The 23,652-nt window shown below is 42.6% G+C and overlaps 1 protein-coding gene across 2 annotated transcripts in view; it reads left to right on the top strand.

Moving 5' to 3' along the window:
• The first annotated feature begins 279 nt into the window (after positions 1 to 279).
• Positions 280 to 23,652, top strand: part of mylk4b (myosin light chain kinase family, member 4b) — a 54,566-nt gene continuing 31,193 nt past the window's right edge. The window contains exon 1 of one of the 2 annotated variants that reach the window (XM_080886214.1): positions 280 to 522. Coding sequence is in view for 1 of the 2 variants with exons in the window: in XM_080886213.1 (XP_080742339.1) it covers positions 20,997 to 21,055 (59 nt within the window). In the remaining variant the exon portion in view is untranslated. Of the gene's footprint in view, positions 523 to 20,707; positions 21,056 to 23,652 lie in introns of those variants that run through there. The other variant, XM_080886213.1, reaches the window with a different exon arrangement.

The raw sequence follows: 23,652 nt of genomic DNA, 5'->3' as shown, positions 1-23,652 counted from the left end.
AACCTATAATAATTCTGATCGCTCTGCAATGTTGATGTGGAGATTTCCACTACACAGATACGCCATTAGTATATGGTACAATACTGGAATGTTTGCTTTATCAAACGATGTGTGAAAAAAAGTGTGATTTATAGCTCTTAGTAACAAACAACAGAGATGACTGTTTAGATTTTTGTTTATACTATTATTATACTATTTTAGTTTATTCTGATTTTGGGCTTTGGGAATGTGAGACAGAGATGTTAAGAAGTTTTTGCAACCTGTTGTGAACACATGAATGTGTTTAAATAAAGATCTGGCAGAAGCGAGAGAGGAAACACACTACCTGTCGTCCATCTCATAATTTATCTGTTTTTTTCAGAACCAGACATAATCTGTCAGCCGCCCTCTTGCTTGGGGTGTGTTACACACAGACTACCAAAATAAAACAGGACGACAGGCACAGACGTACAGACTTGATACTAAACAGAGGGATGAACCATGGGACAGGAGAAACAGCACAGAGTAGTAACACGGATACTGGTAAGGCACATTGACTGAAACTAGAAAAACAAAAATAACCTCAAAAGAACTAAAACCATGAATAACAATGATTTAAAATTATAATTAAACACAAAGCACTGGGTCAGCAACCCAGGGCCCCCAATATTGCAGCCCATTCTGTTTTAGGCACAGGTGTCGAATCCAGGCCTCCAGGGCCGGTGTCCTGCCGGTTTTAGATGTGTCCTTGATCCAAGAAAGCTGATTTAAATGGCTAAATTACCTCCTCAACGGCTGTGTCCCAATTCAGGGTCTTCACGCTTGAAGTACGCGCACTACGCGTACTACGTACGGTGCGTACTATAAGTACGAGAAGTGCGGAAGTGAGAGGCTTGTGAAATGGGACGGTCTAGTCTTTGTCGCGCTGTTCAGGTTGCCTAGCAACCACGATACTAACCACGAGAAACGTTTCATACAGCTTTGTTTGACATAAATGAAGGAGAAAAAAATGTTTTTTTTGGTCATTAATTTTTGTCATGACATCACTTTGATTAGTTGAGTATCTGAGGCTGAGACCACGGGACTGTAAAACATGATTGTTGGGCTTTATTTCTGTGCTGAACAGTCATTTAAGATTCGTTAGTAAATAACAATTAGCTAATGTTGTTCATGAGACTAAAATCATCTCAATGTGGTAATGTAAATATAATATGGCCAATATTATAGTATTGTCAGATTATTATGAGATATATCTATCTATCCATATCTCTCTCTCTCTCTCTCTCTCTCTCTCTCTCTATATATATATATATATATATATATATATATATATTCTTCTCGCTTCTTTCCCTGCGGGCGGTTTATCCTTCAAGCTCGGGTCCTCTACCAGAGGCCTGGGAGCTTGAGGGTCCTGCGCAGTATCTTAGCTGTTCCCAGGACTGCGCTCTTCTGGACAGAGATCTCCGATGTTGTTCCCGGGATCTGCTGGAGCCACTCGCCTAGCTTGGGAGTCACCGCACCTAGTGCTCCGATTACCACGGGGACCACCGTTACCTTCACCCTCCACATCCTCTCGAGCTCTTCTCTGAGCCCTTGGTATTTCTCCAGCTTCTCGTGTTCCTTCTTCCTGATATTGCTGTCATTCGGAACCGCTACATCGATCACTACGGCCGTCTTCTTCTGTTTGTCTACCACCACTATGTCCGGTTGGTTAGCCACCACCATTTTGTCCGTCTGTATCTGGAAGTCCCACAGGATCTTAGCTCGGTCATTCTCCACCACCCTTGGGGGCATCTCCCATTTTGACCTCGGGACTTCCAGGTTGTACTCAGCACAGATGTTCCTGTACACTATGCCGGCCACTTCGTTATGGCGTTCCATGTATGCCTTGCCTGCTAGCATCTTGCACCCTGCTGTTATGTGCTGGATTGTCTCTGGGGCATCTTTACACAGCCTGCACCTGGGGTCTTGCCTGGTGTGATAGACCCCAGCCTCTATGGATCTTGTGCTCAGAGCTTGTTCTTGTGCTGCCATGATTAGTGCCTCTGTGCTGTCTTTCAGTCCAGCTTTGTCCAGCCACTGGTAGGATTTCTGGATATCAGCCACCTCCTCTATCTGCCGGTGGTACATACCATGCAGGGGCCTGTCCTTCCATGATGGTTCCTCGTCTCCCTCCTCTTTCTTGGGTTTCTGCTGCCTGAGGTATTCACTGAGCACTCGGTCAGTTGGGGCCATCTTCCCATTGTATTCTTGGATGTTCCTTGTCTCATCCTGGACTGTGGTGCTGACACTCACCAGTCCCCGGCCCCCTTCCTTCCGCTTAGCGTACAGCCTCAGGGTGCTGGACTTGGGGTGAAACCCTCCATGCATGGTAAGGAGCTTTCTTGTCTTGATGTCAGTGGCTTCTATCTCCTCCTTTGGCCAGCCTATTACCCCAGCAGGGTACCTGATCACGGGCAGGGCGTACGTGTTGATGGCCCGGATCTTGTTCTTACCATTCAGCTGACTCCTCAGGACTTGCCTGACCCTCTGCAGGTACTTGGTGGTTGCAGCTTTTCTAGCGGCCTCTTCATGGTTCCCATTCGCCTGTGGGATCCCCAGGTACTTGTAACTGTCCTCTATGTCTGCAATGTTGCCTTCTGGTAGTTCAATCCCCTCAGTTCTGACTACCTTCCCTCTCTTTGTTACCATCCGGCTACACTTCTCCAGTCCGAACGACATTCCAATGTCATTGCTGTATAGCCTGGTAGTGTGGATCAGTGAATCGATGTCTCGTTCACTCTTGGCATACAGCTTGATGTCATCCATGTACAGGAGGTGGCTGACAACTGCTCCGTTCCTTAGTCGGTATCCGTAGCCAGCCTTGTTAATGATCTCACTGAGGGGGTTCAGGCCTATGCAGAACAGCAGTGGGGACAGAGCATCTCCTTGGTAGATCCCGCACTTGATGGTGACTTGTGCTATGGGCTTGGAGTTGGCCTCTAGTGTTGTACGCCACATCCCTATTGAGTTCCTGATGAAGGCTCTTAGGGTCCCATTGATCTTGTACAATTCTAGGCATTCCAGTATCCAGCTGTGGGGCATTGAGTCATAGGCCTTCTTGTAATCAATCCAGGCAGTGCACAGGTTGGTCAGTCTGGTCTTGCAGTCTCGGCTGATTGTTCTGTCTACCAGTAGCTGGTGTTTTGCGCCTCTGGTATTCTTGCCAATTCCTTTCTGTGTCCCGCTCATGTATTGACCCATGTGCCTGTTCATCTTAGCCGATATGATGCCTGACAGGAGTTTCCATGTAGTACTGAGGCAGGTTATTGGTCGGTAGTTGGAGGGGACCGGTCCCTTCTGGGGGTCCTTGGGGATCAGGACCGTCCGGCCTTCAGTTAGCCATTCCGGGTGTCTCTCGTTAACTAGCAGCTGGTTCATTTGTGCTGCCAGACGCTCGTGGAGTGCAGTCAGCTTCTTCAGCCAGTAGGCGTGAACCATGTCGGGCCCTGGTGCTGTCCGACTCTTCATACTGGAGACCCTTTCTTGGATATCTGCCACTGTGATGGTTACTGGACCCTGTTCAGGGAGGTCGCTGTGGTCTGCCCTCAGATCCTCTAGCCACTGAGCATTGCCGTTATGGGTTGCATCCTTCTCCCATATGCTCTTCCAGTATTGCTCCGTCTCCAGCCTTGGTGGTGCTGTTCTCTTATTGTTCCCTTGCCACTGAGAGTACACCTTTGCTGGTTCTGTGGAGAACAGCTGGTTTATTCTCCTGCCTTCTATCTCTCTGGTGTACCTCCTCAAGCGGCTGGCCAAGGCTGTGAGTCTTTGCTTGGCAGTTTCCAAGGCCTCAGATATGGACAGCTTGCTGTATTTCTTAGGCACCTTATTTGTCGCACCTTTCTGCAACTCCGTTAGTTGGCTAACCTCCCTCCGTGCTACTTTGATCTTGCCCTCTAGCCTCCTTCTCCATGGAGGGTACTGCCCCTTGTCGCTGTTCAACTTGTAGCCAAGCATCTCACTGATCACTGCTGCCGTATTGTAGATCAGCTTGTTAGTGTCGGTAATCGTGGTTGTAGGTATTGCCCGTAGTGCTGCATTAACATCATCTAGCAGACCTTCTGAGGGTACTTCACGTAATCTTGGTAACCGGCTACGGGGGATCCAGGTTTCAAGCTTGGCCATGATCCTATTTTTCAGGTCAGTTCCTCTCGCACTCAACGATCCTTCTCCTATCGCACTTGGGGCTATGTACCCAATCTCGGGTGGGGGTGATGATATCGCCCCCCTGACCTGGCGTCCTGACTCCTCCTTGCCGTAGCATTTGTGTTGTACCTCGTCAATCTCTAGCTGTGAGAGCAGTCCTTTCTTTCGAATGTTGGAACACTGAGCTACTAGTTGTTTCGCCGTCATTGTGGATGTTGGGTATCGAAGAATCCATAGGTCCCTCATCCTATTCATGTAGCCCCTTCCGCCGGGGTTACTTGCGTAGTAGCATTCCAACAACGCCCTGTTTTCGTCTCTTGCCCACCGATGCCTTCTTGTTCCAGTAGCCCACTTTTCGTCAGGGTGCCCTGGTTCCTCAACACCTGACGCGGACCTTGTTGATCCGGGCGACGTCCGAGCCGGCATGCCTTCATATTTATCTGTCTCGCTCATGTCTGCGGTAGGCTTGCTTAGCATATATATATATATATACATATACATATATGCTTTAAAACCAAGTTAACGCTGAAAGTACAAACATCGCTAATGTCACACAACTTTGCCGACATGTGGCCAACAGTAATGTTTTAATGTTCGTCATTATTAAACATTCGCACATAAATAAGTGACGTCATATTCAGTACTTACTTTTGACACTTCACTCTTCGGCCGCTCCCTTCTGCCGTGTTTTGCGGAAAAATTATCCATACCCACCGCCGCGCTATGAATTGTGGGATATATGGGACCACGAAGCGTGCACCGGACCACGCTTGATATTTGGGGAAATCGACGGCGCATTTGGAGTATGCATTTGAAGTACACTTCGAATTGGGACAGCCGTCGTCGCGTGGCGGTGACGTAATCGCACTTAAAATGCGTACTTCAAGCGTGCAGACCCTGAATTGGGACGCAGACCCTGAATTGGGACACAGCCAAAATGTGTTAAAGTTCTCCAGAAGCCTGTTAATGAACTAATCATTTGATTCAGGTGTGTTGACCCTGGGTGAGATCTAAAACCTGCACAACACCAGCCCTCGAGGCCTGGAGTTTGACACCCCTGGTTTTAGGCATCTCAAGGCCCAGTAAGCAGCAGAAGTATCCTGCAGGTGGCAGTGGATCTGCAGAGGACAGCAGATTACCTGGATACCCAACTGGGTCACCTGCTTGAGGGTGTCTGATGTATCTGATGTCCAAATGTGAAAAAAAAATTGTTTCTTTAATAATCACTTAAACAAAATGATTTATTTAATCTCTTTAATATATGAATGTTTTATCTGATGTTTACATTTTATGTTCAAAGGATTCAAGGATTCAAAGTGTGTATTGTCATGTGTACAAAGAAAAGCATTTCTCTGTACAATGAAATTTTTTCCACACACAGATGCTGGTTAATATATACAAATAGAACTAGAACAGATAAATACAAATAGTATGAATAAATAAATGGAGACAACAAAATTGAAGTAGACAGATGTGTGTGCAAAAGAGCTGTGAGCTTAATATGCTGGTTTGATAAGTAAGATGACCTGATGTGCAAAAAATTATTATTACTGTTAAAATAGGTCAGCTGTTCAAGAGTCTGATAGCAGTGGGGAAGAAGGAGTTGATGAGTCGAGATGTTCTGGATTTCACCTTCTAAACCTTCGTCCTGAGGGGAGAAGTGTGAACAGTCTGTGTTGGGGGTGTGTGTGGGCTTTGAAGATGGAGGCAGCCTCTAGACTCTGCGATGGTAGATGCTCTGCAGAGAGGGTAGCGGGGTCCTGGTGCTCTCCAGAGTGCAGCTGTAGAACCTGCTGAGGATCTTGGCCGACATACCAAATTTCTTCAGCCTCCTCAGGAAATACAGCCTGGCCAGTGTCCAGGTGAGGACCTTGGTGACGTAGACGCCTAAAGTTGCTTTTTGTCAGGTCACGTCTGTTTCTATTTTTTCTCTTTGTATTGTTTTTTGTTTTCACAATGAGAGGTGGAATAAAAATAACTAGCCTTAGTCAGTTAATTAAAAAAAAAAGATCTGATGCAGAAATCCTGAAACTTAAGTCTGAATAAACATGTATTCACCACAAGAGGAAGCCAGAGTCACATACTACTGCTTTTGAGGGGGGCTCTTTTGTTTTGTGTTTTTTCTCCATGTTCATTACTGCAGAAACCTGATTAGAGTCTGTGTGTATGATGTAAAGACTGATAAAAACAAACATTTATTCAAAGAGGTAGACTATCCAGAGATTGTTTCAGAAAACACAAAAACTCTACCTCTCCTAACATCCATCTCTGAAGTGTTGTTTTCCTGCACTGGCATTTCTGTTAACAGCAGAATAATCTTTGTGTCCTGTCAGCATGCTCCAGTATCAAAAGGCAGTGCACTATAAAAAAATATTCAACAAAAAAATTCCTTGTAATTTTCTACAATGACATTTTCTGTTTTTCATGTAAGTTCATGGACTTTTCTGTACATGGTAAAATGGAAAATTCTGTAGATTTACAGTATGTCCTTCTTTACTATTTACAGACATTTCCTTTAACTATAAAATGGAAAATTCTATTTACATTACAGGCACTTTCTTTCACTGCAACTCAATAAATATCCTTGTATTCTCTTCAACTCAAAAACTTGACTAAAATATAATGACAGCATGTCATTGACAGCATGTCATTATATTTCATCTAACACATGAACAAAATATATGGGCAGAAATCTGTGCCATCGGAAACTGAATTTGAATAAGTTCAATTCGAATTTGAATTGCTCGGATTGAATCTGAATTGTAACTTGAATAAATGCTTTTACAAATTGAATATGAATTACCCCAATTTGAAATTAAATTTATTGGTTTGAAAATGATCATCACTAAATTGAATTGAATTTTTTATTTTGAAAATGAATTCATTTGCTTTGAAACGGTATTTTATCATTTAAAATTTAGCTCTCGAATAATTTCAGATTCACTTCTCACGATTCAGTTTAAGTTCTACAATTCAGTTTTTTTGGGACTTAAATCCGGTTCCGGTTCAAGAGTAGTCGAGCGCAGATTAATAGAACTACATTTTACTAGCGGACCGAAAGTGTTACTGACGGGAATCTACAGCGTCTTGAGCTGAATTAAGACTTCAGAAGTCATTCGTCATTTCGAATGACCAGCGGATGAACTCTCAGGTTGGTAATAAATGTATTACATAAGAACAAGCGTCATGTTAACAAATGATAGCCGTACAGTAACTTTTATCCTTATTGCAGCTGTTAGCTGAAAATGCTAATTTAGCGTAGTTTGCTCTGGATTTAGCTTTGACATGAATTAGACTAACTATTCACTTTAGCTAAAGTTAAGTTAGCTAAAGAGTTGGGATGCTGTATAAGACATAAATAAAGCTAAAATACAAAGGTTTGGATACCGTTTTGCATGTTTCCCTACTGTAGGGGTCTCTACAAGCATACAGAGGGGGTACTCTCAGAGGGTACAAGATGACAACTCTGGAATTCTACTAGAAACAGTCGATCATATTTGTTTGTCAAAGCTGAATCTAGGGCAAACTATGCTAAATTAGCGTTTTTAGCTAACAGCTACAATAAGGATAAAAGTTACTGTACGGCTATCATTTGTTAACATGACACTTCTTCTTATACATGTAATACATTTATTACCAACCTGAGAGTTTATCCGCTGGTCATTCGAAATGACGAATGACTTCTGAAGTCTTAATTCAGCTCAAGACGCTGTAGATTACCTTCAGTAACACTTTCGGTCCGCTAGTAAAACATAGTTCTATTAATCTGCGCTCGACTACTCTTGAACCGGAACCGGATGTAAGTCCCAAAAACTGAATTGTAGGACTGAAACTGAATGGTGAGAAGTGAATCTGAAATTATTCGAGAGCTAACTTTTAAACGATAAAATACAGTTTCAAAGCAAATGAATTCATTTTCAAAATATAAAATTCAATTCAATTTAGTGATGATCATTTTCAAACCAATAAATTTAATTTCAAATTGGGGTAATTCATATTCAGTTTGTAAAAGCATTTATTCAAGTTACAATTCAGATTCAATCCGAGCAATTCAAATTCGAATTGAACTTATTCAAATTCAGTTTCTGATTGCACAGATTTCTGCCCGTAAAAATAACTCACAATCTTTAAAATTTGAGCATTTTTATTTTCCTTCAAATCAGTTTGGTCCTCTTGTGAATTTGTTTGTATACATCCAAGTGGCTCCAAAGTGTTTTCTTTAAACAGAACACCTGACAAACGCAAACATGACATTTAACAACCTGCAGAGTACCTTTAAGCTAGAATCACTGCCCCCTCTGCAGGTGGGGGAGGGATATACAGTGGGGCAAAAAAGTATTTAGTCAGCCACCGATTGTGCAAGTTCCCCCACCTAAAATGATGACAGAGGTCAGTAATTTGCACCAGAGGTACACTTCAACTGTGAGAGACAGAATGTGAAAAAAAAATCCATGAATCCACATGGTAGGATTTGTAAAGAATTTATTCGTAAATCAGGGTGGAAAATAAGTATTTGGTCAATAACAAAAATACAACTCAATACTTTGTAACATAACCTTTGTTGGCAATAACAGAGGTCAAACGTTTACTATAGGTCTTTACCAGGTTTGCACACACAGTAGCTGGTATTTTGGCCCATTCCTCCATGCAGATCTTCTCGAGAGCAGTGATGTTTTGGGGCTGTCGCCGAGCAACACGGACTTTCAACTCCCGCCACAGATTTTCTATGGGGTTGAGGTCTGGAGACTGGCTAGGCCACTCCAGGACTTTCAAATGCTTCTTACGGAGCCACTCCTTTGTTGCCCGGGCGGTGTGTTTTGGATCATTGTCATGTTGGAAGACCCAGCCTCGTTTCATCTTCAAAGTTCTCACTGATGGAAGGAGGTTTTGGCTCAAACTTTCACGATACATGGCCCCATTCATTCTGTCCTTAACACGGATCAGTCGTCCTGTCCCCTTGGCAGAAAAACAGCCCCATAGCATGATGTTTCCACCCCCATGCTTCACAGTAAGTATGGTGTTCTTGGGATGCAACTCAGTATTCTTCTTCCTCCAAACACGACGAGTTGAGTTTATACCAAGAAGTTCTACTTTGGTTTCATCTGACCACATGACATTCTCCCAATCCTCTGCTGTATCATCCATGTGCTCTCTGGCAAACTTCAGACGGGCCTGGACATGCACTGGCTTCAGCAGCGGAACACGTCTGGCACTGCGGGATTTGATTCCCTGCCATTGTAGTGTGTTACTGATGGTGACCTTTGTTACTTTGGTCCCAGCTCTCTGCAGGTCATTCACCAGGTCCCCCCGTGTGGTTCTGGGATCTTTGCTCACTGTTCTCATGATCATTTTGACCCCACGGGATGAGATCTTGCGTGGAGCCCCAGATCGAGGGAGATTATCAGTGGTCTTGTATGTCTTCCATTTTCTGATGATTGCTCCCACAGTTGATTTTTTCACACCAAGCTGCTTGCCTATTGTAGATTCACTCTTCCCAGTCTGGTGCAGGTCTACAATACTTTTCCTGGTGTCCTTCGAAAGCTCTTTGGTCTTGGCCATGGCGGAGTTTGGAGTCTGACTGTTTGAGGCTGTGGACAGGTGTCTTTTATACAGATGATGAGTTCAAACAGGTGCCATTCATACAGGTAACGAGTGGGGGACAGAAAAGCTTCTTACAGAAGACGTTACAGGTCTGTGAGAGCCAGAGATTTTCCTTGTTTGAGGTGACCAAATACTTATTTTCCACCCTAATTTACGAATAAATTCTTTACAAATCCTACCATGTGAATTCATGGATTTTTTTTTTCACACTCTGTCTCTCACAGTTGAAGTGTACCTCTGGTGCAAATTACTGACCTCTGTCATCATTTTAAGTGGGGGAACTTGCACAATCGGTGGCTGGTTAAATACTTTTTTGCCCCACTGTAGCAGAAGTGGAGGATGAACTCAACTTGGGTGTCTATTGTCTTATGTAGTTTGGGAGTCCATTGAATGCTGGTGTGGGTGTACTTTTCCTCTGCGGTGGGGTCGTGTGGGCTGCCCCAGGCTCTGTGGGGCTTCGAGGTGCTGCTGCACCTGTGGCCCCAGGTCCGTATGATCCCTGTCCCCCTGCCATTGGTGGATTCCAGGGAACGGGGGTACCTACAAGGGTCAGCGGGAGAGCTGGCTCATTCTTTAAATGAACTGCTCAGCATTACATAAATAACATTTTGAACAAATGTTAGAAAGACAGAGTTACAGGGAAAATGTCTGCAAATGTTAACTGAACATTTTTTGTTACAACGTAGACATAATGATAAAGGTACTGGGGTGAAACGAAACTTTTAATAATAATAAGATACACAGTTTATTTGTGTATTGATAACAAACTATATTATCCAGCTATAAATGAATAATCTTAATTTTGTGCCTTTGTCATACAGTCTTAAAATCCCTGCAAGGCTCAAAGTGGCTGAGATATAACTCTACACATTTACTCCCTCTGGGTGGATCTATAAACATAGACACTGATTTCTATTTCGGTCTCCTCCTTTATCTGCAGCCGACTCTGCTCAAACACTGTAAAACTGCTGCAGTCTGTACTGCAACATCTATGTGAATGTCTTCCTAGTGTTACAGAAACGTTTTTACCTGATTGGAAGTTCTGACAGGTTAGCCACACCAAAGTGACAGGGTTGGTTCCTCAGGTTTGCTACATAACCCCAGTTTTCTGAGTCCACTGAGTCAATTCCAAATTAAAATGCCTAAATTTGATACTGGTAGCTTGTTCTTTTCATGATATTCTTCTAGCATGAAAAAAGAGAGAGTGGGTGGCTTTAAGATACTGAACCCCAAGTTGCTCTCCGATCCTTTCGTCGGGTGTGAATTTTAGATAGATAAAGTGCTTGTGTGAATGAGGCTCTATGTAATAGACAGTTCATTTAGCATATGGATATGTACACAGGATTAAAAAGCTGATTTTCATTGGAGACAGTCGTGTAGTTCCTTTGGTATTTTGAACTGTATGTTCTGTGCCTTTCCCTGACCCAGTATTTGATGGTGTTACACTTCTCTCTTCAATATGTTGCACTTGTCAGCAACAGGGGGGCCATGTTGGAAGAGTGCCTGACCTTTCATAAATCTCATCATTGTTATTTTGACTTATTTACGAGAGTGAGATGAAAGCAGACCAGCTTTACACCACCAGCAGGAGGCAAAGGCAGGGGAAGGAGTGTGTGTATGTGAGGGGTGTTTAACTTACTACCTTTGTCCTTCACCCTGCACATTTAGGGCACACTAATATCCCAGAAGCACAGTTAAACAGTTCTTAACTCTCAGACAGTATGGCTTAAATGATCAGGTTCTCCTGAGGCACATATTACAACACAAATTGAGGCTAGTGTCACCTAAGCCAGCCTACTAGACCACAGCAGGAAAAACCCCATTGTAGAATATAAAAAGACATAATGATGATGTTCCACAGCAATGTCTGATGTCAGCCAAGGACTTTCAGCTACAACTACAACTACATGAAGTTATGGAACTATTGTATATACATGTATATAAATATAACCATATAACAAGTTAAATGCTGAACTATTCTCTTTGGAGTTTGGAGTTCTTAGTCAGCTACAGGTTTGACTCTGGCCATGCTTTGTGAGGTGAAATCAAAGAAGTAGAAATGGAACATGCTGATCATGAAATGCGTTATCATGTTAATGTGTGCTTTTCTTTTACCCTAACCCTAGTCATAACCATGTGTATTTCCTCCATCCTCCAGAATCCCTGTTAAGCTAAGGGAAACGCCCACTGCCACCGGGTCCATCCTCAAAGCACAGAACATTAGCATTCATTTAACATTGGTTTGAATATTCATCATTCTCTTGGTTCTAATTTAGTTGGCATATAGAACTGAAGATTACATGTGACTTTTACATTTGTCAACTGCTACGTTTTGTTGTCTGTCTTTCGACACACAGAAATGTCCTTTGATTCTTGTGAATGTTTGATGTGATTTTTAGTGTTTAGTTAGTAAAAGGTCAACAGACTCACAGCTATGCTGATTTAAAAAAAAAAAAGAGTGTTCCTAAGCTATTAACAAGGTTAATAGCTAGATGTCCTGTTAATAGCTAAAGCTATTCACTGCTCTTAGTTAGAAAAACACTGCATTTCACGTAAAATTAAATAAGTTACTTCAATACATTCTGTATGGTTCATGAGTGTTGTAAAATACACAACACTCGAGTTTTACAGTTTATACAAACTGGCATGACTTTACCCCCCAAGTTGGCATATTTATGATATGTTTGATGTTTGATTCTTTTTAACATAAAGACACTTAGCTTCTGAAAATCCAAACACAAGTGCCAAAAGGAGCTAAAATGCCCGGTGGAGATGCAGAGCTGGGTGCTAATTCTCTGCTACTTGATCACCCACCACTCCACTGGTCCATTAATGACTCAGGGTACAAGTTCATGCATGGCAGGTTAGTGGGTTTAAGTTGTCAGTGAAGTTTGTGCGAGTGTGTGTATATCAGCCTGAGCACATGCTGAACAGACCCTGGCAAATGAGAGATCACCGATACCCCAGATAGCTGCATGTTTACAATACTGACCTTATAACCCTAGCATTAATGTTCCCTAGATGCAATTAAATAAGGTGTTACATATTTGATACAGATTCTGCAGCTGCCATGTATGAAACTACCAACAGAGCATGAACACTGTGTCCCATCTCTTTCTGTGTTACCCTGATTTTCCAAGCTATTTAGCTTCACTGAAAATGTTTTTTCCCCATAGAATTTGTACCTGTTTGTTTTATATACTCTTATTTTTTTCCTTTTTATGTTGCCAGTCCAAAATACTGACAGCTTGTTCCATTAGGAATTGATGTCAACAGCTGTAATATTTGTGGAACATGCATTGAGGGTCTTAACATAACATTAAAAAATCCCTGCGCAGACAGCCTCATGTCTATGCCTATTTATTTTCCATTTAAAAATGGCAACTAGGCAGCAGGATCAAAAAACATGCTGCAAATTTGTAGATATGAGATCATGCCATGTACTCCACTGACCAACCCCATCCTCCTCAAATGCATTTCGGAGCAAAGCCAACCCATGTGCCCTTAATTCTGTCATTCAGGGGATGCAACCTCTGCAGCCGACCACTGTGGTCAGCTGCTATGCCAGGCTCATTGTGTGCCCACGCAACTGTGACCTTCTCAGGGATCACTAAGGAATCCACACTTCTGATTGAGATTCCACGTAAGATTAAGCAAGGCCCCTGGAAATCTATGTCAAGTGTTCTGTGTGTCAACCATCAGCCTTTAAAGTATGCGTTGTGTATTTTGCAGCTCACGTGCAGTCAGTGGCTGAAAGATTTGCACTTTCTGTGATGTCAGTGCCCTTGTCGAAAACATGTGTCTCAAAAACTTTACTATGCTATGTGTAATTGTAAAAATTGTTCTGTTCTTTTTAGGGCTTTTAATAAACTCCTGTCATTGCTAGTACTGGGTAGGACCTCCTTGTGTTTTGATTTTTCGTGGCATAGATTTAAAAAGCTGGAAACATTCATCAGAGATTTTGGGCCACACTGACATGATTGCATCATACAGTTGCTGCACGTCCTCCACATCCCAAAGGTAATTTGTTGGATTGTGATTTGGTGACTGTGGAAGCCATTTCAGTACAGTGAACTTTTTCAGATTTCTAGAAGGCAGCTTGAGATGATTTAAACTTTGTGACATTGTGAGTTTTCCTGCTGGAAGCAGCCATCAAAAGATGTCTGTCATAATAAAAAGGATGGATATTGTCAGCAATGCTGAAATTGGTACTAAAGGGCTTTCAAGGGTCCTGCGCAGTATCTTAGCTGTTCCTAGGACTGCACTCTTTTGGACAGAGATCTCAGATGTTGTTCCTGGGATCTGCTGGAGCAACTCACCCAGCTTGGGGGCCACTTCACCGAGCGCTCCGATTAATACTGGGACCACTGTTCCCTTCCTCCTCCACATCATCTCGAGCTCTTCTCTGAGCCCTTGGTACTTCTTCAGCTTCTCATGTTCCTTCTTCCTGACATTGCTGTCATTCAGTATCGCTACGGCTATCATTGCAGCCATCTTCCTTTACTTGTCTACCGCTACTATGTTCAGTTGGTTAGCCATCTGTATCTGGATCTTAGCTCAGTCATTCTCCACCACCCTTGGGGGCGTCTCCCATTTTGACCTTGGGACTTCCAGGCCATACTCAGCACAGATGTTCCTATGTACTATCCCGGCAACTTGGTAATGGTGTTCCATGCATGCCCTGCCAGCTAGCATCTTGCACCCTACTGTTATGTGCTGGATTGTCTCGGGGGCTTATTTACAAAGCCTGCACCTGGGGTCTTGCGTGGTGTGATAGACCCCAGCCTCTATGGCTCTTGTGCTCAGAGCTTGTTCCTGTGCTGCCATGATTAGTGCCTCTGTGCCACTGTCCTGTCTTTCAGACCAGCTTTGTGGACCTTCCTCTGTCCTCTACACACCGTGCAGGGGCTTGTCCTTCCATGATGGTTCCTCCTCTTTCTTGGGTTTCTGCTGCCTGAGGCATTCACATTGTCAGTCATCGCAGTATTTCTGATGTACTTGTGGATGTTCACTCACTAGTCCTTGGTCCTTCCGCTTAGTCTACAATCTGAGGGTGAAACCCTCCTTTGGCCATCTTATTATCCCAGCAGGGTACCTGATCACAGCAGGGCGTAGGTGTTGATTGCCCAGATCTTGTTCTTACCATTCAGCTCACTCCTCAGGACTTTCCTTACTCTCTGCAGGTACTTGGTGGTTGCAGCTTTCCCAGCACCCTCTTTGTGGTTCCCATTTGCCTGTGGGATTCCCAGGTATGGCTCCCATACCATACCATACATTTCGCCAATCTGCATGACATTCCAATGTCCTTGTTGTACATGAAGCACGAACTTCATGTCACAAGAGATAAATAACAAGTATGATTCATTCATGTGAATATTTAATTTTTCAAATTATGTGTTATGGAAAGGTATGAATTACATTTATGAAAATCCGTACAGAACTGACGAAACAGAAGAACAAACAGTATCTTAACACAATCAATCCCATTCCTGTTGTTGACACATTTACTGTTTATTTATAAAATCACTATCTGTCATGTCAACTGAAAATTTAAATTGAAGGAAAACTGGCAAGAGTTTTTCATGGAACAGCTTTACTGTATGTACAAATGAAAAACAGGTGTTTTGTGGCTATGCTGTGAAAGCTAACATGTTGGCTCTTGAAAGGCCTTTTAAAAAAGAATGCAGGAGCAGAGATGACAGCTAGCAGCTGACCGTTTGTCCTTTGTAAAAAGCATCTTTAAATTTAGATTTAACTTGTCTTGTTGACATTTTCCAGTACAAGACAGGTTCACAACCGTTCTTGTACTGGATTACTATGATTTACAAAGAGTGTGGCAATACTCTGTCCTATTTCCTGTGGCATACACTACTATTGTCCCAAGATAATTTAATTGAGTGTGTGCTATATATATCATAAGTGGAATGCAAACATTTGGCCCTGGGTGACACTGTTGGACAGATGAAAAGTACTACTAAACCCTACAGCAACAAGCACCAGTGTGCCCACTTATCACAGAGGAAGAAGGTGGAGGGAAAGGAGGACATGAGGAAGGACTCAGAGCTGGAAGTCTAAATATCATGTTTAGAGTTTGAGCCCACTGATTAGGAGGTCAAGAGAACAATAGATGATGATAATCAGCAGAACAGATGACAATGAGAAAATCCAGTGTAAGCCTGGTGCACATTTCAGATGTGCTGAAGCACATTAAGAAGCTGAAATGGCTGCTTAAAAAAGTTGTTTTTGTGTGTGGTAGGTGTGTTTCTTTTTTTCCTTAAAATGAGATCGTACAATTTTTAATAAAACTGAGTTTGTATTTTAGGCAAACAAAGTGTCCTTTAACTATTAATTATTTATATGTGTCCAACAACTCCTTTAAATGAAGCAACTAAATCTAAATCTGAATCAACTAAATAAATCTTTCGGCTTTGTGCTTAAGATTATGCGAAAAAGTGTAATATAATGCATACAAACAAACATGTTATTTACAGCTCACTCAGACTTCTTTACATTGTTGGTCACAAACTTTAGATGAAAGGTATCAAAGGGAGCTGTCGCTAAGGTTAAAATTGGAACGTTTTAAATCATTCAAAATTACTTGGTTGGGTTTAAGCATGAAAAACAACCAGGTTAAAAAAAGATAACTGTTTTGGTTGTAACTGTTTCAAATGTCTGGTTTTCTTGTAATTTTTTTCTTGCAATGGTGATGAATCCCAGTTGAAGTGTGGGCATATCAACATGTCCTTCAGACACAAAATGTTCTTCCGTTGAAGTATATTGTAGATTCAGTGTCATTCGGACAGTCATGTTTGTGACTTCATGCAAAAATAAATAGATTACTTTTCAGTAATCTATTTGCAACGAGACCAGCCTGTCAAATAATATTTGCAGCCGCCTGAAGCTTGGTACGAAAATGAACCCATATTGAAAAGAACATAGTTAAATATAATGGATGGAGCAGGAAAGTACACTATAAATATTATTAGGCATTAGAAAATCTGTAAGGCTTGTAAAATTCAGAGCTTTCTGTATCTTCTCAGTTTCTCAGTTAAGCCTTTTAGCAATAATCGTGTTTGCTAGTTAGTCCACCTGTTAACACTTTTGAATCACTGACTGGAACTGAGAGAGTTTGCCAGCAAGCACACAGCTGCTGTTGTCTTGGTCTCTTGACAAGATAAGCATGTACGTCACCACCTGAGCAATGTGCTAAGCAGGCCACATTTATCACTGAGCTAAATTTACTAGTTGACCATCCTCTTATTTATCCATCTGACTGCATGCTAACTTAATTAAAGTTATATGTTACTAATCAATTATTTCAGATTTCTAAAAGAAATAAGCTGCCAGCCATAACTAAGTAATGCTGGTTAAAAAAATGCTGAGCCAACCTACTATAAGCCCAAGGTTTGATTTCTAAAGTGGAACTAAACTAGGTCCTAACTTTGAGCACTGCTCTGGTTCTTGGGCTGGTTTTAGGCCTTGGAGTCACTGGGTGGGGTGCTGTAGAGTGCGCCATCTGGGGACTCCATCATTCTGCTGGGGGACTTCATTGCTCACATGGGCAACAACAATGTGAACTGAAAGGGTGTGATTGGGAGAGATGGCCTACCCAATCTGAAACAGAGGGGTGTTCTGCAAATTGGACTCATGCTAACCAAAGTTTGTCCATAGCAAACACCATGTTTGAACATGTGGTGTGTAGATAATGTAGTTCTGTTGGGTGCATCAGGTGATGACCTCAAGCTTGCATTGGAGCAGTTTTTGGATGAGTGTGAAGGAGGAGGAGTTCAAGTATCTGAGAGTCTTGTTCAGGACTGAGGAAGGAGTGAAGCATGAGAATGACAATCAGACTGTAACGACCTGTTGTGGTGAAGAGAGAGCTAAGCATAAAAGTGAAGCCCACAACTGGCCCTCAAACCCATGATCACAAGCTATAGGGTAGGGTGCTCGGTCTTTTGAAAGGGGCTCGGATTAGAGCCAAGTGAGGCGTTTGGGTTTGGGCATCTGACTAGCCCGGATAGATTTGAAAAAGGCGTTTTCGTCTGAAAATGCTCCGCGTTCACACTAGTGTTGCGCGTCCACACTAAAATGGCCGAAAACACTGACGTTGCAGTTCCGCGCATGCGTGAAACGCAAGACGGCTCGACTACCAAACTTGTGAGCAAACAAAATAACTGCTGTCCGATGCCGTCTGCCATCTTGGTTTAAGTGGTCACATGACTGCATTATATGACCAACATGCGTCATCGTTTTTGAAAGTCTGCGTTTTCGCTGTCCACACTGCGACGGGACAGCTCCATTTTGAAATGTATGCGTTTTCAAGAGCGTTTTCAAAACGCAGCGTTTTTCCTTGGGGAAAACGCTGTCTCAGTGTGGCCAGGAGGCCAAAACTGAGAGAAAACGATGTGTTTTCAAACGAAAACGCATTAGTGTGGACGTAGCCTAGGATACCTCCTCGACACCTCATAGGTGAGGTGTTTTGAACATCACCAAGAGGAGGCCTCGGTGCGTTTGGCTTTCCGTCCACACTGAGACGGTTTTAGGTCAAGGAAAACACGGAGCGTTTTAAAACACTCTCCAAAGCAGATACATTTGAAAACGCCGTTTTCGTGTCACAGTGTGGACAGCAAAAACGGAACCTTTTCGAAAACGATGACACATTTTAGTCATGTGATGCAGTCATGTGACCAATTAAACTAAGATAGGAGGGCATTACACAGCAGTTGTTTTGTTTGCTCTCAATTTTGACAGCCCTATTAAAGATTAATATCAGTCTGTACATGCTCCAGATAGCTTTTCTTCAAATTCTTTAATTCTCACTCGCTTTTGCAACTTTGTACTTTTGTGTTACTCGCAGCAACAACTCTACCTCATTGTTAGTCCATTTAAAAAACTCGGTGCTTCTCCTCAACAGTTTGCTGCGATGTCTCAAAAAGCTGGAAAGTAAATAAATGGCAGACGGAAATGAGGCAGGTCGAATCGTCTTGCGTTTCACGCATATGCAGTACTGGAACGTAGGCGTTTTTGGCCGTTTCAATGTGAATGAACAACTCTGTGAAAACGACTGAAAATGATATAGTGTGGATGCGGAGCGTTTTCAGACGTTTACGCCGTTTTCAAATTTATCCAGGCTACTGTAGACATGGCCTATGTCTTAGCTGGCTTGGGAATGTCTTGGTGTCCCACTGGATGACCTGAAAGAGAAGATGCAAATGTCAGGTGTGAAATGTTTTCCCATTGATGGGAATGCAAGAAAAGTTGCGGGCCCTAATTAAACAGAAGGAGGGGTACTTGGAGACTCTGCCAACCAATACAAAAATGTTTTTACTTCAGTTTATCTCTGCAACTGCTCCTGCATCAAGTAAACTATTATTATCCCAGTCCAAAAACAGGTGCTAATCACCACCTTTAATGACTACACTGACAAATATGATTTCTATGCAATTATTTTAGGAATGTCTCAGAAATAACATTTTAAAAGCCTTTTTTTGTACAGTGTGTTTATTAAAGGTGGCTCATAATTCAAATGTTCATCAGTTATAAATGCTGCTGACAAACAAGTAGAAGAAAAGAATGAAGACATGTGGGAGCAATGTGGAATGGTAAACAGTTCAAGTGATGGAGATGAATCTAACCCAGCCATCTGACAGCAGTATAAGTTGATCCTGATACTGTCAGGAAGTTCCTGTTTCTGCTGGAGAAAGGCAAGAACTCTTGCCCCAAAGCGTTTGGCTTTATTTGCACCCTTCCCCTTCAGCAGCTTCAGCACTGGTGACTTCAGCTGAAATGGATAAAAGTCCAGTACAAAGTTGTTTTCTCAGTCATGCGAAAATCTGTACAATGTGGAAACTGCAGGAAGTGCAGGTGTGAATGCATGCGTGTGTTAATCAGAGGGAACACGGGTGAGGTGATGACTGGTGGAACAGGTGGCAGCTTCTTCAACCGGCTTCTGATAGTCCACAACATAAGGCGCCTAACGGCAGGGCCACGGCAGAAGGGGAATCACTTGTCTCCTTCCTCTCCCAACCAGCGTCTCTTGTAACAAGTATGTCTGCCAGTAGGTTTAGGCATGCGAGGTTTTCTCGGTTATGTTAGATTTGTTTGTTTTTCATTTTGGCCCTTGCCCACCCATAGATGCCAAATCCCAACTCATTAGATATGTAAATAAAGACAGCAATGATCAAATGTCAACAGTCAGGTTGTGCGACTGCTTGGGACTTGGAGAAAGTGGATCACTTTCATGTTGTGTCTCAGGCACCAGTAGATGGGTTTAACAGATGGAAATCAAAGGGCACAAGTGCTTATTATGTTTCATTACTCCCCATATATCTCCCCTCTCTATTGTCCTATATTACTCTTAATGAATTTTGGTGTTGGTTTCTTTTACTCAAACAAGTCTGTCTTATGTTTCATAAAACTTAACACAACCTAACTCACAATACTTGACCTTCCATGCCAGTTAGACAGATACACAATATAACCCCCAGCTCTAGAGGGATTTTATTTGTTAGAATGTTCCATATCTTTGACATTTTACTGTTTTGTTGATGATGTCATATCCGTCAGCAGATAAAAAGGACATCATCAACACAAAGAAAACAATCAAATAGGTGGTAGAGACCAAAACAGGGTTAAAACGAGAGTCAGTTGATCAGAGGAAAGACTTGTGACTCCTATCAAATAGTAATGTTGCTCTAAACATAAAAGTAAACAATAAACCAAGTAGACATTTTTAAAACCTCAGTCTGTATCCTTGCTCCCTCCCTCTTTTGACCTCTTGCTTCCCCCCACTCTGTCTTTCTCAGTCTATCATCCCTCCTCTTGCAGACACACACGGCACTCTGGCATTCCGCTCATTCCATTATAATAAGCCACATTCCCTGGAACACTTCCTCCACTCTCTCACTGCTTGTGGTCCCTGAGTCCCAGAGCAGACACCCCCCACCCTCCTCCCTCACACCCTCTTTTTCCCTCACCCGCCCTCCTCTGGTGCTTATCCCGGGGCGGCTGTGGCTCCCGGCGCAGATAGCCACAAGCAGCCAGAGCTTCCCATTGAGTTATCTGTCCTCATCTGTCAGTCTGTCAGTCACATTTGGTCACTCCGTCCTAGCTGCTCCGTGTATGTAGAGAAGTAAAAAAATAAAAGCAACACATCCAGTATCTGGTGAAGAAAACGAAAACCAGTGGAGGAAGAGAGGCAACCTGGAGACACGGACTCCATCACACCCATGAAAGACATGGGAGGAAAGGAAAAGAAGATTCTGGTGATTGCAAATGTGCACCCAGGGTGAGTGTTGTTTCCTTACCACTGCAGGATTTTCTGTGGAGAAAGGTGGAAAATCCTTCACCGCTGTCATATTCTAATCCCTGACTTAAATAGTAAAAGAAACATTTTTGATAGTGACTATTTTTGTTAATGGCAAGAAATGCAAAGCAACATTAAACTTGCATGATGACCGTGTTTTGAATTCTAACACCTCTTCTCCTGTGGGATCGTTTGCACCAAGTGCAAGATGCCGCTTGTCCAGTTACCCATATGCTGTATGCATGTGAGACAGATTTACTCTCTGGGAAGCTTTGGCTTAAAAACTATTTGAAAAAATAAAAAACAAAACATATATTTGAAATGTAAAATATAACAAGTCTTGTGTAACAATGCAGTAAATTGGGAACATTTGATTAATGAAGTCTACTTAACTTTGTTTCAAAGCAGAAAGCAGGTGTTCTTGATGTGGACTAAAAGGAGAGCACTGCTTTGTTCTTGGCGAAACTGGAAAGTGCACTGTGTGGAAGTTCTACGGTTACACTCTGTTACTGCCTGGGTTGCTGAGTAGTTGTCAGCACGAAGGATTGGAGGGGATGTGGGCACTGAATACGCCTAATGGGTATCAGATTAGAGTCTGCATACGTACTAGGCATGTATATATGAGAAACTGCTGTTTGATTGCACAAAGTCTAATGCAACGGCCGCAAATAGTTTGCGCATTTTTTGAGAAGGCAGTGCTCATATGAACTCCATGCACCTAAAACGCATTTAAATACGCATGTAGGCATATTGTATATGGCACTTGCAATGGAATGTCAGGGTTGCCTGGGCTCAGTAACAAATTGGCTTCAACCTCAGAGAACCTCCACAGTCCGATGGCAGATCACACCTTGGCTTTAACTGTGATGAAAGCGTGCTGGCAAGCTAAAAAGGAGAGAATGTCGAGTTTAGATGGAGAAAAATAAACCTGCTGATCACTTGATATCATAGTGTCGGGCGGTCAACTCTTTTAATTTGATGCCTGTTCATTTGTAATGACCGCTGCCCCTTGAGTGCCCCCTCTAATTAAGCAGTGTGGACTGGGATTCAGGTTCAGCATTGCTGTTTCATTTTATTAGTGATCAGCACTGGTGTTGAGTAGCATGTCCTTTAACTGAGGAAATTTAAAAAGCTATGCTTTTTTAAATACTGTATGTTTTTTTTTTAAAATATACATATTATAGCCTGTTTTTATTCATTCATTTGGTGTGAGAGAAGGCACAAATATGGTTGATTATGGATGACAATATTCCCTAATATTCTACTCTCCATATAGACACACAGACACCTCCCCCACATTCCTGTGGTTTATAGGCTTTGATGGCTGTTTCCATGCAGCTACTAAACCAGGACAGCAGAGGCCCCAGAGAGAAAGATAGCAACCTGGGATTGAAGACTGTCCATTCCAAGCCACCACCCCACCCCCATTTGAGCCGACTGGCACAAGGCCTTCTATTCTGGCCTAACACTTAAAACAGGTCTCTCATTTGCCCTATTGGTGTTTCTGTGTCATGCCTGCATGATAAAAAACACGGCCCAACAGAGCTTGGCCTTAGGTTACCTCCACATGGCTGCATGGGTACTTCCTGCATACACAAATGCATCCACATGTGGACACAATGCAAGCAAACGGAAGTGCAGCCGACTTTGTGTCTCCTCGCCCCACTTAATGTTATCTTAGTTAAGTGTGACTACAAAGTGTGTGTACCTAGCAGCAGATAATTTCTGGATCTGCATTTGAAAATTTGCCACAAGAAACACTGATTGTGCAGAATTTGTTCACTGTGACTCAAATCTGTACACGGTGCTCTATTTGGAAAAAGTTGATTAATTCTCCTTCCTGTGCTCCAGTCTTTGAGCTGAAAGGAACCCAAACATATGTTTGTATTGGACACTATAAAAAGAAAGGCATCCATGTTTTTTAAAGGCGTCCATGTCAGATCTACACTTCACTGCTAAAGACATTTTACCTGATTGTAAAAGTGGATATATATAGATATCCTAAAGCAGAGCTTACCAAATTGGGGGTGGGGGCACAGAGCCATTGCAGGGGGGGCGCTGAATATGTTTCCAAACCAACTTCATTCTAAGCCAAAGACTAGAAAATATGGTGAAGCATGTCTTCCCTTTGGTTTCACCTGCACAAGTGCCGAGGTAGGTCTCCCTGCAGGATTGGTTTTCCCTTCGTCGGGAGCAGCGCTGGGCTGTTCAAATCACGGACAAACAGTATCTCACATTCTTGATAATAACTAACTACTCCTGACATTTTGGAGATGTTAGTTCTTTATACAGTAAAGTTACAGCGGGATACAAATAATATCAGGCTGATCCTGCCACGATTTGTTCCCTCGGTTCAAATCCCGGACAAACAGTATCCCACCGTTATTTATTATTACACAGGGAAAAAAAACAACTACACGTAAAATAATTACACCGTGACGCCTCTGCCTTTCTAAATGGAGGGACAGTAACTGCGTGTGTGTATGTAAGCGTGTAAAACCTGCAGATAGTCAGATTAACAGTATTTTGTCTCTATCTGCCATTCTGCAATTCATCTCATGTAAACAATAACGTGGCGC

Source organism: Rhamphochromis sp. 'chilingali' (assembly GCF_963969265.1).
Source record: "Rhamphochromis sp. 'chilingali' genome assembly, chromosome: 7".
NCBI classification, from domain to species: Eukaryota; Metazoa; Chordata; class Actinopteri; order Cichliformes; family Cichlidae; genus Rhamphochromis; species Rhamphochromis sp. 'chilingali'.
This window is presented reverse-complemented; position numbering and strand designations above follow the sequence as displayed.